The sequence below is a fragment of the Eleutherodactylus coqui genome, chromosome 6 (assembly GCF_035609145.1).
Source record: "Eleutherodactylus coqui strain aEleCoq1 chromosome 6, aEleCoq1.hap1, whole genome shotgun sequence".
In the NCBI taxonomy this organism is placed as follows: Eukaryota; Metazoa; Chordata; class Amphibia; order Anura; family Eleutherodactylidae; genus Eleutherodactylus; species Eleutherodactylus coqui.
Window position 1 is genome coordinate 89,491,779 of NC_089842.1, and position 19,109 is coordinate 89,510,887.

General features: G+C 43.6%; 2 protein-coding genes across 2 annotated transcripts; both read right to left on the reverse strand.

The window, feature by feature from the left end:
- Positions 1 to 2,770: 2,770 nt before the first annotated feature.
- Positions 2,771 to 6,935, reverse strand: LOC136631388 (cornifelin homolog). Its single transcript, XM_066605667.1, has 4 exons — positions 6,806 to 6,935; positions 5,332 to 5,446; positions 4,543 to 4,679; positions 2,771 to 2,978 (listed from the first exon to the last, which is right to left on the reverse strand). Exons 2-4 carry the CDS (start codon positions 5,438 to 5,440, stop codon positions 2,886 to 2,888), a joined length of 339 nt encoding a protein of 112 aa, XP_066461764.1. The 5' UTR covers positions 5,441 to 5,446; positions 6,806 to 6,935; the 3' UTR covers positions 2,771 to 2,885.
- A 4,479-nt stretch (positions 6,936 to 11,414) lies between these two features.
- LOC136632353 (cornifelin homolog) lies at positions 11,415 to 15,671 on the reverse strand. Its single transcript, XM_066607157.1, has 4 exons — positions 15,656 to 15,671; positions 14,128 to 14,242; positions 13,339 to 13,475; positions 11,415 to 11,986 (listed from the first exon to the last, which is right to left on the reverse strand). Exons 2-4 carry the CDS (start codon positions 14,234 to 14,236, stop codon positions 11,894 to 11,896), a joined length of 339 nt encoding a protein of 112 aa, XP_066463254.1. The 5' UTR covers positions 14,237 to 14,242; positions 15,656 to 15,671; the 3' UTR covers positions 11,415 to 11,893.
- Between the last annotated feature and the right edge of the window lie 3,438 nt (positions 15,672 to 19,109).

Genomic DNA, 19,109 nt, shown 5'->3' on the forward strand with positions numbered 1-19,109 from the left:
GAAGCACTTTCTGCCATCCAGGACAGGACCTGCTCACACTGCTCATTTTCTAATAACCGTCTCCCGCGTGGACCCATTAATTGGGCGATGAATGTGGGGACGCCAGAAACGTGCCTCTCTCCTAATCGCGCAGCAGACAGCTGCGACACACCTGGATCAGGAGCTTGGCCTGTGCCCACACCCTCACTTGGCCCTCCGCGTCCTCGGCCACGTCCACGTCCACGTCCTCTAGGCTTACCCCTACCCCTCAGCATGCTGTATTACCAGTGATTAGATTTCCCAGGCAGGAAATAAATTGGCGCAAGACTGCAGGCCAAATATAATTTTTGCCCTTTTTGGAAAACGAAAGGCCCCACTGCCTCTAGTGAATGAATTATCTAAGTTTAATAACTGTGCTGTGTCCCTGCTTATGTGTCACAGAACGTGAGGGTAGCAGAGTTATTATAACTCTTGGAGAGCAGGTATTTTTTTTCCCAATTAAGGAAAGCAAATGGCGAACCCAGCAGTAAAGCGTAGCTGGGTGCGTATGATTTAGCAATGTTTTTCACGCAGCTCACACGTCTACACAGGCGTAAGGACGGACACAGGCTGGACAAATAGATTTGTTTTCAGTTTTTTCCCACCAACAGGCAGCACTGCGTATATTCAATGAACCTGCGAAGTTTAATAACTGCGCTGTGTCCCTGCTTATGTGTCACAGAACGTGAGGGTAGCAGAGTTATTATAACTCTTGGAGAGCAGGTATTTTTTTTCCCAATTAAGGAAAGCAAATGGCGAACCCAGCAGTAAAGCGTAGCTGGGTGCGTATGATTTAGCAATGTTTTTCACGCAGCTCACACGTCTACACAGGCGTAAGGACGGACACAGGCTGGACAAATAGATTTGTTTTCAGTTTTTTCCCACCAACAGGCAGCACTGCGTATATTCAATGAACCTGCGAAGTTTAATAACTGCGCTGTGTCCCTGCTTATGTGTCACAGAACGTGAGGGTAGCAGAGTTATTATAACTCTTGGAGAGCAGGTATTTTTTTTCCCAATTAAGGAAAGCAAATGGCGAACCCAGCAGTAAAGCGTAGCTGGGTGCGTATGATTTAGCAATGTTTTTCACGCAGCTCACACGTCTACACAGGCGTAAGGACGGACACAGGCTGGACAAATAGATTTGTTTTCAGTTTTTTCCCACCAACAGGCAGCACTGCGTATATTCAATGAACCTGCGAAGTTTAATAACTGCGCTGTGTCCCTGCTTATGTGTCACAGAACGTGAGGGTAGCAGAGTTATTATAACTCTTGGAGAGCAGGTATTTTTTTTCCCAATTAAGGAAAGCAAATGGCGAACCCAGCAGTAAAGCGTAGCTGGGTGCGTATGATTTAGCAATGTTTTTCACGCAGCTCACACGTCTACACAGGCGTAAGGACGGACACAGGCTGGACAAATAGATTTGTTTTCAGTTTTTTCCCACCAACAGGCAGCACTGCGTATATTCAATGAACCTGCGAAGTTTAATAACTGCGCTGTGTCCCTGCTTATGTGTCACAGAACGTGAGGGTAGCAGAGTTATTATAACTCTTGGAGAGCAGGTATTTTTTTTTCCCAATTAAGGAAAGCAAATGGCGAACCCAGCAGTAAAGCGTAGCTGGCTGCGTATGATTTAGCAATGTTTTTCACGCAGCTCACACGTCTACACAGGCGTAAGGACGGACACAGGCTGGACAAATAGATTTGTTTTCAGTTTTTTCCCACCAACAGGCAGCACTGCGTATATTCAATGAACCTGCGAAGTTTAATAACTGCGCTGTGTCCCTGCTTATGTGTCACAGAACGTGAGGGTAGCAGAGTTATTATAACTCTTGGAGAGCAGGTATTTTTTTTTCCCAATTAAGGAAAGCAAATGGCGAACCCAGCAGTAAAGCGTAGCTGGCTGCGTATGATTTAGCAATGTTTTTCACGCAGCTCACACGTCTACACAGGCGTAAGGACGGACACAGGCTGGACAAATAGATTTGTTTTCAGTTTTTTCCCACCAACAGGCAGCACTGCGTATATTCTATGAATAATAACTGTGTTGTGGCCCTGCCTATACAATTCTTTCCCTGCAGTATCAATGGAGGGTGCAATGCTCTGCAGAGGCGATTTTGAGAAGCCCAAAAAAAATGCAGCACAGCCAACAGCAGCCTGGACAGTACTGCACACGGATAAATATGGCCCTAGAAAGGACCGTTGAGGTTCTTGAAGGCTACACTCACTCCTAACACTCTCCCTGCCTATGCAGCACTTCTGTCCCTAATGCCAGGTGCAACGGTCTGCAGAGGCGATTTTGAGAAAAAAAAAAAAATCCCACTGCTAACAGCAGCCAACACACAGCTATCAGTGGCCCTAATAAGGACCTTTGGGGGGTCTTGAAGCCTACACTAACTACCAATTCTTTCCCTACAGCAGCTCCGGTATAAACAGCACTGTCCCTCATCTAACTCACACCGCATCTGAGGCGAGCCGCGGGAGGGGCCGACTTTTATATTAGGCGAACACCTGATCTCGCCAGCCACTCACAGCAGGGGGGTGGTATAGGGCTTAAACGTTGCAGGGGGAAGTTGTAATGCCTTCCCTGTCTTTCAATTGGCCAGAAAAGCGCGCTAACGTCTCAGGGAAGGAAGTGAAAGTAACCAGAACACCGCATGGTGTTCGTCACGAATAACGAACATCCCGAACACCCTAATATTCGCACGAATATCAAGCTCGGACGAACGCGTTCGCTCATCTCTACATAGAACCTATATGGTATGATTCTGCTTCAGTGGCCGGATCACTCCAACCAAAGACGATATCACAGCACTCTATCTAGTGACACAACAGTCCATTGATACTTGGTGCATCTTATACTGTCTTAGCATTTTCTTCGCTGCATCTCACGGGACATTTGACAAAGTGTACACGGTCCACAGCAGGAGATACATAGCCAGTCGTTGCAGATACTTCCCTGTAAAACAAAATAAGAGACACTTTAGAAAGGGAAATTGGAACCATAAGTAGCATTTTTGAATTGTACAAGATAGAAAAAACATGGCTGCAAGTGTTCATTTAAAGGGATTGTTCAGCTACCAGAAAACATTTCTACTATAGCTCCAACTGTCTTTAAATAAAAAGAGGACTTACCCATTCTATGCTGTGGGATCCAGTACTGTTGATTGTTGTGAAAGATGTCATCACAGGATGTCACCTGATTAGTGCAGCCAATCAGAGGTTGCAGTGTCATTGTTCCAAATTCCTGGCATCCTAGCACCAGCTTGTAATCGCTGATGCCAGGAAAGCAGGCAGTGATGCTGCTGCCTCTGATTGGCTGCAGCAGTCAGGTGACTTCCTCTGATGACATTTTTACAACAATCACCTAAAAGGCAGTGGGGCAACTGTATTGGATCCCAATGGCAAAGGACTCATAAGTGCCGCTCTTTTTCTTATTTTAAAACTGCTAGAACTATAGTAGAAATTTTGTCTTGAAATTACATTTTCGTGGTAAACATTGAATAATTTTTGGTGATTTTATATATTTTTTAAAATTTTCATCACAAACTAATATATAGATAGATAGATAGATATGAGATAGATAGATAGATATAGATATATGTGTGTGTGTGTAAATCCTGCATTTTTCCCAATGAGCACAGAGCCTAATGTCACTGCCTGATCTGTAGAGAAAACTTTTCAGCTGTCATCTCACTAACATCACAGGTAGGATCACACTGAGAGGGTAGTTCAGGAAAGATGGCCACCCCCATAGTCTTGTACAGACAGCAGAATTTTAAAAAATCAACAATCAGAAAATAAAAACTGATTAGAAAAATGTCTCTCTATCTGGTTTCAATAAAATAAGAAATTGTGATATAGTTCCTTTAAAAAGGACCTGTTAGGTCCCATTTAAATGGCAGAAGAGCTGCATACCTTTTGCAGCTGTAACCCTGCTGAGTCTTGCACTTTAATTGTTTTTAGCTCCCCCATTCACTCACTGTGGCTCCTATTTCAGAGCCAGATACTAATTAATGACAAGTAAGCAGTCTCCACTTCCTAGTGGCGTTCAATATCACATTAGCCATTGATCATTAATACTCGGCAGTGGGGACGGCCCACTTTATAATAGAATAGTAATAGGAGGCACAACAGGTGAATTTTTGGGGGGTGAAGGGATTATCATAACTAAAAACAATTCAGTAATCAGTAGGGGATGTGATAAGTTTAGCAATGGATTTGCCAAGGAACTCACCCTATGCATTATAAAGGATGAAATCCATGGTGAAAGTTCACAGCATGATTGGACATGTTGAGGAGTTCATATTCGAACCACAGGTCAATTCCACACAGATTTTTTTTACACAGCATGTAGATAGGATTTTAGAACATCCCATCCACTTTGCTGCTACTGTAAATGCTATGGATTTCCCACCCACAAATCTGCAGCATGCATTTCATGTGTGGCTGTACTCAAGCTTTTAGTAGATGCCACAGCTATGGCCAGACACGTAAGAGCTACTTGTCAAACAAAAACTTACCTCGATGCCATATCTTTCCCTCATGCCTGTCCGCAGGGCAACCATAGCACCTGGTAGGCATGGCAAGCAGCAGCACTCTCCAAAGTCTGTGGCCAGATTACATGCCAGAATGCAAGGAGCAAATGCTCCACAAAGACCTAAACAAAAGGAATAACAGAACGGTCTAAATACAATATATCTGGCTATAAGCGGTCACATTAGGATATATGAAGAATCTGATTTGTTGGGCCCTCCAACAATATCATCTTCTAGTCTAAAAATGATAGAAAGTGTAATTTGCAGATTCCGAGTGTAAACTTTGAAGGACCATGGGCTTCTTGGTACAAGGATCAAGTAATATTTTGGGTACTTTTGCATTTAGAGATGAGCGAGCACGCTCGGATAAAGCAGTTGCTCGGACCAGTAAGTAGTTACTCGAGAAGAGCAATGCTCACTTGAGTAACTGCTTTATCCGAGCGTGCTCGCTCATCTCTATTTGCATTGTATTACGGACTCTTGAAGCATCTAACAGTAATCATATAAGGTTATGGTGTAAAGATGATGTATGGCAGATAAGCCTTTCATACAAGTCTGCTGTTCTCAACGTAGCCAGATACACAATATATGAAGCCCTACTTGAGACTTGATAATAGATTCACACTATGGGCTATCCATGTCCATTAACAACCACTATAGTGTGTTCAGCACCCAGTCTATTTTATTTTTCTCCAGTATGGTGACTCACCTACTTTTTTAGCTATTACAAATAAAAAATTGACGTTTTTTGAATATCCACCCATTAATACTTACAGATTCTCGTGTCCGCGCAGCAGTCCGTAACTTCAGAGCTCCACTGACTGCAACCGGCAGCATATCCTTGTTGCATGCTTTGGGGTTGAGCAGTGATTGGATAAGACATTGTGATCTGTAAGACAAAAACAAAGAAAAATTCACAGCCTTTACCTTTTATACATTAGTGAGAAGCAGGGTGGAAGCTAAAGGCTCATGGGCCCGGGTGCAAAGGTTTATCTTGAGCCCCCACCTCCTCTTAACCCCTTGGTACAGCACTAACCACAACCAGGTTGTCCTGTACATGGTCTGTGGTACTATAAATAATGGAGACCACCTCTCTTCTTCATACCCCACAGGTTGACAGAAGTATCAAGATTCCTGATTACAGAGAGATGAAGTATAGAGGAAGGTGAGAAATCTATGATTAACTCCCATTTAACAACTCAAATGGCTATGGTAAATACTGTAATGGAAATGACCCAGTAAGTAATAGAGTGAACATAAATGGAGTCAGATAAAAAAAAATATTTCCAAATGGATTTTCAGGTGTTAACCCCTTCAGGACTAAGCTAAAGTACCAATGACTGATGAGCTTATAACTATTACAGTTGTTACATGGGTATCTATATATTTCTATGCCATTACTGCATTTCCTATTGAATATAATGGAAATATTTCAATATAGGGGATAATTACATATGATAACATTTCTCTATGTATTCCTTTGCTCATCAATATAGGAGAGCAACATCTATCTAAGGTTCTGTTCACATGAGTGTCATATAGATTGCTTTAGAAGCCACAATGCTCTGCTGGAACCATTGTATGACAGGTCCAATAGTGCCCAACTGGACTTTGGTTTACAATGGGCTTCGTTAGGACTTCTGTCATGGTACTCAGCAATTAGACAGGAAAAAATATGCCATATCTTTACAGCGATCAATAATCCAAATATTTTACTTTTGATCTGGATTGTTCCATAGTAGTAAAAAATCATTGATAATGTGATTCATTGTAAAGAGTTAGCAGTCGGAGATCTTTACAGATACAAGGTCACATACATACAACCTACTTATGACTCTACACCCTACAACATGATGCAACCAGCATTTGCCCACTAGCACTGATTAGCGATACGAAGATGAAAAATCAGAGCGCAGCAGTTCTCTAATATACTTCTACAGTATGGCCTGGAAGGAGGAGATTACTCAAAACTGGTGCAGCTTTCATGGTAAAAAAAAAAGTTGCTGTTGGCAACTGCTCCAGTTTCTATATATCTGGCCACAAAATCTTCAAATGATTTGTAAAATGCCACAATTTCTGATCCGGAGTTTTTATCCAAGGGTCCGTGATTCCAAGAGATCAGAAAATGTAGAACAACAGAAGATAATTCTCAGCTCAGAAAGTGCAATTCTGTAAGGAGTCACATCCAATGTAAAAGTGAAGCCTGGAGCACACGCATAGGACATTGGTCTGAAGAGCTGACACTTACTTGATCTGCAGAGCTGTCTCAGGTGAGGATGTTCTGTGAGCTGTGACAATTCAGGTCAGCTTAAAGCTATTTATACAGATCCAGTAGCTGATATTGGGAGGACACAAGACAGTGAAGTGATATCACCGCCACCTCCCTAACTAATTTCTCCAGCTTTTTTTCTCCTACATCACCTGTCTGTACCTGCTCCTCCTTCCATCCCTTTACCTTTTCTTATCCCCCCCAACTCTTCTGCTTGTTCCAAAACTGGACACCAAGGGTTTCGGTAGCATCAGGGCTAAAGTGGAAAATAGAATTATTGCTCCCAATATAGAAAAGCTTAGCCATGTCTCTGATATCCTCTACTATGGTTAGGAAGCTTTTTGCGTAGTCCAAAATGTATGTATCCACATTTAATGATTTCCCCACAATACAATCTTACATAATCAATAAAGAGAACCGGTTTATCCTAGAAACAGAAAATGGACTGCAGAAAGATGCCCACATGGTTCACCTAGTCTACCTTATTGTTACTACAATTCCAACATCAAGTGGCAGCTACCAAGTAAAAAAAAAATTTGTTTAGTTCTGCTGACTGGTGGTTAGCCTAAATTGAGAATTCGCCATAGCTAACAGCAGTATACACTGTTTTAATTATTTCTGGGCCTGCTCAGAGCCTCCTGTATCTACCAGTCTCTGTGGGCGACTATACACCGTTTCTTGTGTTTATTTTGGCCTATAAGCGTATGCAAAATAACTAGCATTTTGTATAGCATTTACTCCAAGTGCTTTATTCAACATAAAGAAGACTAGGGGTAAGTGTCGAGGTCGAGAACATGGACGTGGGCATCTGAATGAGGGTGTGGTTAGAGGCCAAGGTCCTGGGTGGGGTGAAAAAGTGCCTGCTGCTGAGAGAGTAGTAGAGCGTCGCATATCTATGCTCCCTAGCTTCATCTCACATTTTACAGGTCTGCGTGGTAGAGCATTATTAAAAGCACAACAGTGCGATTAGGTGATGACTTGGATAGTGGATAAATTGTCCATTAAGTTATCCACCACCCAGTCCTCCACGCAGTCCACTTATGCTAACCAAGAGACTGGACCTCTGAATCCTCAGTCTGCTCCTCCTTCCTCCCAGCCTGGTCACTCCAGAAAAAGGAGAGATTATGAACAGGCATACTCACAGGAACTGATCTCAGGTGGCCTCCCTGAGTCACAAACAACAGTTCCAGAGGCACCTAAGGAGTTTGTCGGAGCGATGCCCAAAATTTGGACATTTATCCGTCTCAGGGTGATGAGGGTGGGGACTTCAAAGTAGTGTCTCAAGAGGTATTTGGGCATGATGAGGATGATGATGAGACATAGTTGTCTGTCAGTCAGATTGTTTTTAGGGCAGTAAGTCTGAGAGGGGAGCAGATTGAGGATTCTGAGGAAGAGCTGGTGGATGATGACGTGACTGACCCGACCTGGGTTGGTAAGCCTACTGAAGACACTGTTTCAGAGGGGGAGGCAAGTGCAGCACCACAACAGCTTGGAAGAGGCAGTGGGGTGGGTCGAGGGAGAAGCAGGTCCAGAGCAAGTTATGTCCTAATAACATAGCTAAGCAGCCGACGACAGGAAACGAGGGCCATTCACCGACTGCTAGTCACACCAGTGCCTCTTCCCCTGTGTTACATGCTGGCACTGAGATGCAATCCCCCTCCCAGGACGCAGGCACGAGTGTCTCCCGCCCTGCACCCACACCCTCACCCGCACGGTCTTCCACTGCCTCCACCACTGGGGGAAAGGAGTGTAACATAAAGAGTCTTTAAGCTGGAACAGGGGAACCATGCACCCTCTATCACCCCAAAGAAGGGTAGAAGTAGCATGCTCTATCCTTCTCTGATCTTCCTCCTCCTCCTAAACCAGCATGTCATCAGGCTGAACAGCCAATTCTTCAGAGGGCCAAAAGGCTCTATAAAAACTATTTTTTCGGAGGGCTGCCTCCAGGCTCTGTTAGCAAATTAGGCAAGTATGAGCTCTATGGTAAAAAAAAATTTCTGGGTTTCACCTGCACTCTGGGTAAACAGATTTTTCAGGGGTACACCTATACTCTTGGCACACAATTTTTTATTGGCTTCGCCTATACTCTTAGCAAACTAATTTTCCCAGGCTTCGCCTATACTCTTGGTTAACAAATTTTTCAGGGGTTCGCCTATACTCTTGGTACACAAATGTTTCAGGGGTTCACCTATACTCTTGGTACACAAATGTTTCAGGGGTTCGCCTATACTCTTGGTACACAAATGTTTCAGGGGTTCGCCTATACTCTTGGTACACAAATGATTCAGGGGTTCGCTTATACTCTTGGTACACAAATGTTTCAGGGGTTCGCCTACACTCTTGGTACACAAGTGTTTCAGGGGTTCGCATATAATCTGGGTACACAAAGGTTTCCCAGCGCGGTGTTCAGTTGTCTGACACAGACAGAATGAATTGTCCTGGTTTGACCACTCAAATTTCTTAATGGTTTATCCTGTCCTTGTAGCGATCAAAGGAAGCGTAACTGATTTAATGAGACTCTCACAGGTTCACTGTATACCTGTGGTGGCTACTTGTGGGACACCTCCTGCTTCCAAGCAATCTTTGGTTTTAGAATGTGTTGCAGAATTCTGCAGATGGTTAGAATTGCTAGCATCTGAGTTCGCTTCATGGCCACGTTTGTGTCTCCTGACAATTTTGTGACAGAGGTGGCATGGGCATTGGAATTCTGATCAGCACTGTATAGCATGATAGAACGTATTGCACGTTGTGTATTTTTGGATTTAAGTGGAGATAAAATACCCTGTGAGTGGTAAACAGACAGTTTGGTTTGGGTCTGATAAACGCACACATCCCTGGGGGGTCAGCGCTGGTCGGTATGTAGAATCTGCTCTAGATCTGCAGCGTAGCGCGGGGTCCTGCTTTGGCCACTCAAAGTTCTTCATGGATCACACTGTCCTCGTAGTGATTCAAGGAAGCATTACTGGTTTAATGAGACTTTCACAGGTTCACTGTATGCCTGTGGTGGCTACTTGTGCGACACCTCCTGCTTCAAACCAATCTTTGGTTTTAGCATGCACTGTTGAATTGTGGAGGTGGGTAGAAGTACTTGCATCTGAGTCCTCTTTATTGACAATATTGTCATGGAGGTGGCATTGGATTGGACTTCTGATGATATGTTAGTTTATCATCAATTCTTATCAGCATAGTGGGATATTTCCCACAATTTCAAAGGGGATCGCTGGTAGGACCTGCCAACCCTCTGCAGTGTGTGCCTCTGGTTCCTCCTCATCCCTTACGCCCTTATAAATAGACATTTGGGTGGTGTGGCTATGAAGGGAGCGTGTGGCATGAGGACAGCTGAACGCTGCGCTGGGAAAAATTTGAGTACACTGGGGACGCAGGCTCGTGCCTGCGTCCTGGGGGGGGGATCGGACTGCAATGCCAGCATGTAACACAGGAGAAGAGGCAGTGGTGTCACCCGCAGGCGGTGATTGGCCTTCCTGCAATGCCAGCATGTAACACAGGAAAAGAGGCAGTGGTGTCACCCGCAGGCGGTGATTGGCCTTCGTTCCACCTAGTGTGGTGCTTAGCTAAGATGTGCCAGCACGTGTCCCTAGTGATTCTGGTCAGTCCCAAGTAAATTGTTAGGGGGGTGACCGCCAGGCTCTTGCCAACAATTTGGCTTAATAGTGCCACCTGGGAGCCTCAGATGCATCCATGCTTCCTGGCTCTGCTGTTCCCTATACATTTCTGTGGTGTTTTCATCACTTTCTGATGTTTTCAGGTGATTCACACAACCTCCCCTTTGCGGAGCATGAGTCAATTTGAAAAATGCTCCAGTCTCCCATTGACTTCAATGGGGTTTGTTTCTTGAAAGGAGCTCTCGAGCATTACGAAAAGTTCGACTCAAGCAACGAACACCCAAGCATTTTGGTGCTCGCTCATCTCTAGTTGTGAACAGGGACCAAATTACTTTTTTCTGATTATGGGACACTATAACTACTCAGGCCACTCCGGAGTACAATATTACTTCTGGGGCCACTATTACTACTAGGCTAATTTAGAGGACACTATTACTACTGAGGCCGCATACTGCCAGCATACCTCTAGCTGTCTTACATGTCTCACACATGATGGACATGCTGCAGAATTTCCGCAGCATTTTGTCATCCAAAAAACAGTCAAAATTGGTACCATTGGTGTGGATTTTGACTGGAAATCAGCTGCATATCCACACCTGATTTAATACTATTCGGTGCTTCCCCTCACCTCCTCCGTAGGCTTCCCGCTGTCAGCACTCCCCAGATGTTGGTTCCCAGCATCTGTAGTGGCCTCACCTGACCAGTGGCACCGCACCTGATCAGGCCGCTGAGAACCGGAAGCCGAGGAGTGCTGACAGCAGGAAGCCTACGGAGGAGGTGAGGGGGAGTACTGCATAGTATGGATACATAGCTGATATTCAATCAAAAGCCGCACCAACAGAAAATTTCCATCTGATTAATACTAGGACATGATGCTGCTATAGGATTATTGGGGATTATTAGGGAATTGATATATATATTCATCTTTCTGTAGAAGTTTCCAAAAAAGCACAACTGATTCAATGAACAGTTTCTACATATATTTATTCTGAACATTCAGTAGAGGTTCATGCAGTGTAAATAAATGGATATTACAAAAAGTAAATAAAAATAAAATTAACTTTATACACAGAAAAATAACTTTTTACGGCATGTCGACAATACACTGCAACAGTGGTCTTCAATTAGTGGCTCTCCAGCTCTTGTTAATGTACAACTCCCAGCATGCCCTAAGACACATTCTGGGAGTTGGAGTTTCACTATAGCTGGAGATCCACGTTAGAGTCCATTGCACTACAGGACAATTCTTCTAAATATTCTAATAACTGTCGTTGGAGTAATGAGATATGTATGAGTAAATGTATAGGGGCTTCCTTTGTAATGCATAGAACCTATATGGTATGATTCTGCTTCAGTGGCCGGATCACTCCAACCAAAGACGATATCACAGCACTCTATCTAGTGACACAACAGTCCATTGATACTTGGTGCATCTTATACTGTCTTAGCATTTTCTTCGTTGCATCTCACGGGACATTTGACAAAGTGTACACGGTCCACAGCAGGAGATACATAGCCAGTCGTTGCAGATACTTCCCTGTAAAACAAAATAAGAGACACTTTAGAAAGGGAAATTGGAACCATAAGTAGCATTTTTGAATTGTACAGGATAGAAAAACATGGCTGCAAGTGTTCATTTAAAGGGGTTGTTCAGCTACCAGAAAACATTTCTACTATAGCTCCAACTGTCTTTAAATAAAAAGAGGACTTATCCATTCTATGCCATAGGATCCAGTACTGTTGATTGTTGCGAAAGATGTCATCACAGGATGTCACCTGATTAGTGCAGCCAATCAGAGGTTGCAGTGTCATTGTTCTAAATCCCTGGCATCCTAGCACCAGGTTGTAATCGCTGATGCCAGGAAAGCAGGCAGTGATGCTGCTGGCTCTGATTGGCTGCAGCAGTCAGGTGACTTCCTCTGATGACATCTTTTACAACAATCACCTAGAAGGCAGCGGGGAAACTGTGTTGGATCCCAATGGCAGAGGACTCATAAGTGTTGCTCTTTTTCTTATTTTAAAACTGCTAGAACTATAGTAGAAATTTTGTCTAATACTAGTCTGTCACTTCCTGATCTGTAGAGAAAACTTTTCAGCTGTCATCCCACTAATATCACAGGTAGGATCACACTGAGAGGGTAGTTCAGGAAAGATGGCCACCCCCATAGTCTTGTACAGACAGCAGAATTTAAAAAAATCAACACTCAGAAAATAAAAACTGATTAGAAAAATGGAAAAATGTCTCTCTATCTGGTTTCAATACAATAAGAAATTGTGATATAGTTCCTTTAAATAGGACCTGTTAGGTCCTTTTGCAGCTGTAACCCAGCTGAGTCTTGCACTTTAATTGTTTTTAGCTCCCCCATTCACTCACTGTGGCTGCTATTTCAGAGCCAGATGCTAATTAATGACAAGTAAGCAGTCTCCACTTTAGTCATTGATCATTAATACTCGGCAGTGAGGACGGCCCACTTGATAATAGAATAGTAATAGGAGGCACAACAGGTGAATTTTTTGGGGGTGAAGGGTTTACCATAACTAAAAACACTGCAGTAATAACTAGGCGATGTGATAAGTTTAGCAATGGATTTGCCAAGGAACTCACCCTATGCATTAAACAGGATGAAATCCATGGTGAAAGTTCACAGCATGATTGGACATGTTGAGGAGTTCATATTCGAACCACAGGTCAATTCCACACAGATTTTTTACACAGCATGTAGATAGGATTTTAGAACATCCCATCCACTTTGCTGCTACTGTAAATGCTATGGATTTTCCACCCACAAATCTGCAGCATGCATTTCATGTGTGGCTGCACTCAAGCTTTTAGTAGATGCCACAGCTATGGCCAGACACGTAAGAGCTACTTGTCAAACAAAAACTTACCTCAATGCCATATCTTTCCCTCATGCCTGTCCGCAGGGCAACCATAGCACCTGGTAGGCATGGCAAGCAGCAGCACTCTCCAAAGTCTGTGGCCAGATTACATGCCAGAATGCAAGGAGCAAATGCTCCACAAAGACCTAAATGAAAGCAATAACAGAACGGTCTAAATACAATATATCTGGCTATAAGCGGTCACATTAGGATATATGAAGAATCTGATTTGTTGGGCCCTCCAACAATACCATCTTCTAGTCTAAAAATGATAGAAAGTGTAATTTGCAGATTCCGAGTGTAACCTTTGAAGGACCATGGGCTTCTTGGTACAAGGATCAAGTAATATTTTAGTTACTTTTGCATTTAGAGATGAGCGAGCACGCTCGGATAAAGCAGTTGCTCGGACCAGTAAGCAGTTACTCGAGAAGAGCAATGCTCACTTGAGTAACTGCTTTATCCGAGCGTGCTCGCTCATCTCTATTTGCATTGTATTACGGACTCTTGAAGCATCTAACAGTAATCATATAAGGTTATGGTGTAAAGATGATGTATGGCAGATAAGCCTTTCATACAAGTCTGCTGTTCTCAACGTGGCCAGATACACAATATATGAAGCCCTACTTGAGACTTGGTAATAGATTAACACTATGGGCTATCCATCTCAATTAACAACTACTATACTGTGTTCAGCACCCAGTCTATTTTATTTTTCTCCAGTATCGTGACTCACCTACTTTTTTAGCTATTACAAATAAATAATTGACGTTTTTTGAATATCCACCCATTAATACTTACAGATTCTCGTGTCCGCGCAGCAGTCCGTAACTTCAGAGCTCCACTGACTGCAACCGGCAGCATATCCTTGTTGCATGCCTTGGGGTTGAGCAGTGATTGGATAAGACATTGTGATCTGTAAGACAAAAACAAAGTAAATTCACAGCCTTTACCTTTTATACATTAGTGAGAAGCAGGGTGGAAGCTAAAGGCTCATGGGCCCGGGTGCAAAGGTTTATCTCGAGCCCCCCCACCTCCTCTTAACCCCTTGGTACAGCACTAACCACAACCAGGTTGTCCTGTACATGGTCTGTGGTACTATAAATAATGGAGACAGCTCTCTTCTTCATACCCCACAGGTTGACAGAAGTATCAAGATTCCCGATTACAGAGAGATGAAGTATAGAGGAAGATGAGAAATCTATTATTAACTCCCATTTAACAACTCAAATGGCTATGGTAAATACTGTAATGGCAATGACCCAGTAAGTAATAGAGTGAACATAAATGGAGTCAGATAAAAAAAAATATTTCCAAATGGATTTTCAGGTGTTAACCCCTTCAGGACTAAGCTAAAGTACCAATGACTGATGAGCTTATAACTATTACAGTTGTTACATGGGTACTTAAGATATCTATATATTTCTATGCCATTACTGCATTTCCTATTGAATATAATGGAAATATTTCAATATAGGGGATAATTACATATGATAACATTGCTCTATGTATTCCTTTGCTCATCAATATAGGAGAGCAACATCTATCTAAGGTTCTGTTCACATGAGTGTCATATAGATTGCTTTAGAAGCCACAATGCTCTGCTGGAACCATTGTATGACAGGTCCAATAGTGCCCAACTGGACTTTGGTTTACAATGGGCTTCGTCAGGACTTCTGTCATGGTACTCAGCAATTAGACAGGAAAAAATATGCCATATCTTTACAGCGATCAATAATCCAAATATTTTACTTTTGATCTGGATTGTTCCATAGTAGTAAAAATCATTGATAATGTGATTTATTGTAAAGAGTTAGCAGTCGGAGATCTTTACAGATACAAGGTCACATACATACAACCTACTTATGACTCTACACCCTACAACATGATGCAACCAGCATTTGCCCACTAGCACTGATTAGCGATACGAAGATGAAAAATGAGAGCACAGAAGTTCTCTAATATACTTCTACAGTATGGCCTGGAAGGAGGAGATTTCTCAAAACTGGTGCAGATGAATAGTAAAACAGATGCCGAATGCAACCAATCAGGTTCCAGCTTTCATGGCAAAAGAAAAAAAGAAGCTGTTGGCAACTGCTCCAGTTTCTAAAGATCTGGCCACAAAATCTTCAAATGATTTGTAAAATGCCACAGTTTCTGATCCTGAGTTTTTATCCAAGGGTCCGTGATTCCAAGAGATCAGAAAATGTAGAACAGCAGAAGATAATTCTCAGCTCAGAAAGTTCGATTCTGTAAGGAGTCTCATCCAATGTAAAAGTGAAACATGGAGCACACGCATAGGACATTGGTCTGAAGAGCTGACACTTACTTGATCTGCAGAGCTGTCTCAGGTGAGGATGTTCTGTGAGCTGTGACAATTCAGGTCAGCTTAAAGGTATTTATACATATCCAGTATCTGATACTGGGAGGACACCAGACAGTGAAGTGATATCACCGCCACCTCCCTAACTAATTTCTCCAGCTTTTTTTCTCCTACATCACCTGTCTGTACCTGCTCCTCCTTCCATCCCTTTACCTTTTCTTATCCCCCCCCAACTCTTCTGCTTGTTCCAAAACTGGACACCAAGGGTTTCGGTAGCATCAGGGCTAAAGTGGAAAATAGAATTATTGCTCCCAATATAGAAAAGCTTAGCCATGTCTCTGATATCCTCTACTATGGTTAGGAAGCTTTTTGCGTAGTCCAAAATTTATGTATCCACATTTAATGATTTCCCCACAATACAATCTTACATAATCAATAAAGAGAACCAGTCTATCCTAGAAACAGAAAATGGACTGCAGACAGAGGCCCACATGGTTCACCTTGTCTTCTGTATCGTTACTCCAAATCCAGCATCAAATGGCAGCTGCCAAGTAAAAAATTGTTTAGTTCTACTCACTGGTGGTTAGCCTAAATTGAGAATTAGCCCAGGCTAACAGCAGTATACACTGTTTTAATATATTCTGGGCCTGCTCAGAGCCTACTGCATCTACCAGTCTCTGTGGGCGGTGAATTAGCCCTAGCTAAAAGCAGTATACACTGTTTTAATATTTTCTTGGCCTGCTCAGACCCTCCTGTATCTACCAGTCTCTGTGGGCAGTGAATTAGCCCTAGCTAAAAGCAGTATACACCGTTTCCTGTGTTTATTTTGGCCTATAAGCGTACACAAAATAACTAGCATTTTGTGTAGCATTTACTCCAAGTGCTTTATTCAACATGATGAAGACTACGGGTAAGTGTCGAGGTCGAGAACGTGGACGTGGGCATCCGAATGAGGGTGTGGGCAGAGGCCAAGGTCCTGGGCGGGGTGAAACAGGGCCTGCTGCTGAGGGAGTAGTAGAACGCCGCATATTTACGCTCCCTAGCTTCATCTTACATTTTGCAGGTTCGCGTGGTAAAGCATTATTAAAAGCACAACAATGCGATCAGGTGATGACGTGGATAGCGGATAACATGTCCATTAAATTATCCACCACCCAGTCCTCCACACTGTCCACTCACACTAGCCAAGGGACTGGACCTCTGAATTCTCAGTTTGCTCCTCCTTCCTCCCAGCCTGGTCACTACAGGAAAAGGAGAGATTATGAACAGGCATACTCACAGGAACTGATCTCAGGTGGCCTCCCAGAGTCACAAACAACAGTTCCAGAGGCACCTGAGGAGTTTGTCGTGAGCGATGCCCAAAATTTGGACATTTATCTGTCTCAGGGTGATGAGGGTGGGGACTTCAAAGTAGTGTCTCAAGAGGTATTTGGGCATGATGAGAATGATGATGAGACATAGTTGTCTGTCAGTCAGATTGTTGTTAGGGCCGTAAGTCTGAGAGAGGAGCAGATTGAGGATTCTGAGGAAGTGTTGGTGGATGATGACATGACTGACCCGACCTGGGTTGGTAAGCCTACTGAAGACACTGTTTCAGAGGGGGAGGCAATAACATAGCTAAGCACCCGACAACAGGAAACGAGGGCCATTCACCGACTGCTGGTCACACCACTACCTCTTCCCCTGTTTTACATGCTGACACCGAGATGCATTCCCCCTCCCAGGACGCAGGCACGAGTGTCTTCCGCCCTACACCCACACCCTCACCCTCACCTGCACGGTCTTCCACTGCCTCCACCACTGGTGGAAAGGAGCGTAACATAAAGAGTCTTTAAGCTGGAACAGGGGAACCAAGCACCCTCTATCACCCCAAAGAAGGGTAGAAGTAGCTTGCTCTATCCTTCTCTGATCTTCCTCCTCCTCCTAAACCAGCATGTCATCAGGCTGAACAGGCAATTCTTCAGAGGGCCAAAAGGCTCTGTAAAAACTATTTTTTTCAGAGGGCTGCCTCCAGGCTCTGTTAGCAAACTAAGCAAGTACGAGCTCTATGTTAAAAAAAAATTTCTGGGTTTTACCTGCACTCTGGGTAAACAAATTTCTCAGGGGTACACCTATACACTTGGTACACAATTTTTTATTGGCTTCGCCTATACTCTTAGCAAACAAATTTTCCCAGGCTTCGCCTATACTCTTGGTACACAAATGTTTCACGGGTTCGCATATAATCTGGGTACACAAAGGTTTCCCAGCGTGGTGTTCAGCTGTCTGACACATAGACAGAATGAATTGTCCTGGTTTGGCTACTCAAATTTCTTCATGGTTTATCCTGTCCTTGTAGCGATCAAAGGAAGCGTAACTGATTTCATGAGACTTTTACAGGTTCACTGTATACCTGTGGTGGCTACTTGTGGGACACCTCCTGCTTCCAAGCAATCTTTGGTTGTAGAATGCATTGCAGAATTGTGCAGGTGGTTAGAAATACTAGCATCCGAGTTCGCTTTATGGCCACGTTTGTGTCTCCTGACAATTTTGTGACAGAGGTGACATGGGCATTGGAATTCTGATCAGCACTGTATAGCATGATAGAACTTATTGCACATTGTGTATTTTTGGATTTAAGCGGACATAAAATACCCTGTGAGTGGTAAACAGCCAGTTTGGTTTGGGTCTGATAAACGCATACATCCCTGGGGGTCAGCACTGGTCGGTATGTAGAATCTGCTCCAGATCTGCAGCGTAGCGCGGGGTCCTGCTTTGGCCACTCAAAGTTCTTCATGGATCACACTGTCCTTGTAGTGATTCAAGGAAGCATTATTGGTTTAATGAGACTTTCACAGGTTCACTGTATACCTGTGGTGGCTACTTGTGCGACACCTCCTGCTTCAAACCAATCTTTGGTTTTAGAATGCATTGTTGAATTGTGGAAGTGGGTAGAAGTACTGGCATCTGAGTCCCCTTTATTGACAATATTGTCACGGAGGTGGCACGGGATTGGACTTCAGATGATATGTTAATTTATCATCAATTCTTATCAGCATAGTGGGATATTTCCCACAATTTCAAAGGGGATCGCTGCTAGGACCTGCCAACCCTCTGCAGTGTGTGCCTCTGGTTCCTCCTCATCCATTACGCCCTTATAAATAGACATTTGGGTGGTGTGGCTATCACATGACCATGTGGCATGAGGACAGCTGAACGCTGCGCTGGGAAAAATTTGAGTACAATGGGGACGCAGGCCCGTGCCTGCGTCCTGGGGGGGATCGGACTGCAATGCCAGCATGTAACACAGGAGAAGAGGCAGTGGTGTCACGCGTAGGCGGTGATTGGCCTTCGTTCCACCTAGTGTGGTGCTTAGCTAAGATGTGCCAGCACGTGTGCCTTGCTGATTCTGGTCTATCTCAAGTAAATTGTTAGGGGGGTGACCGCCAGGCTCTTGCCCACAATTTGGCTTAATAGTGCG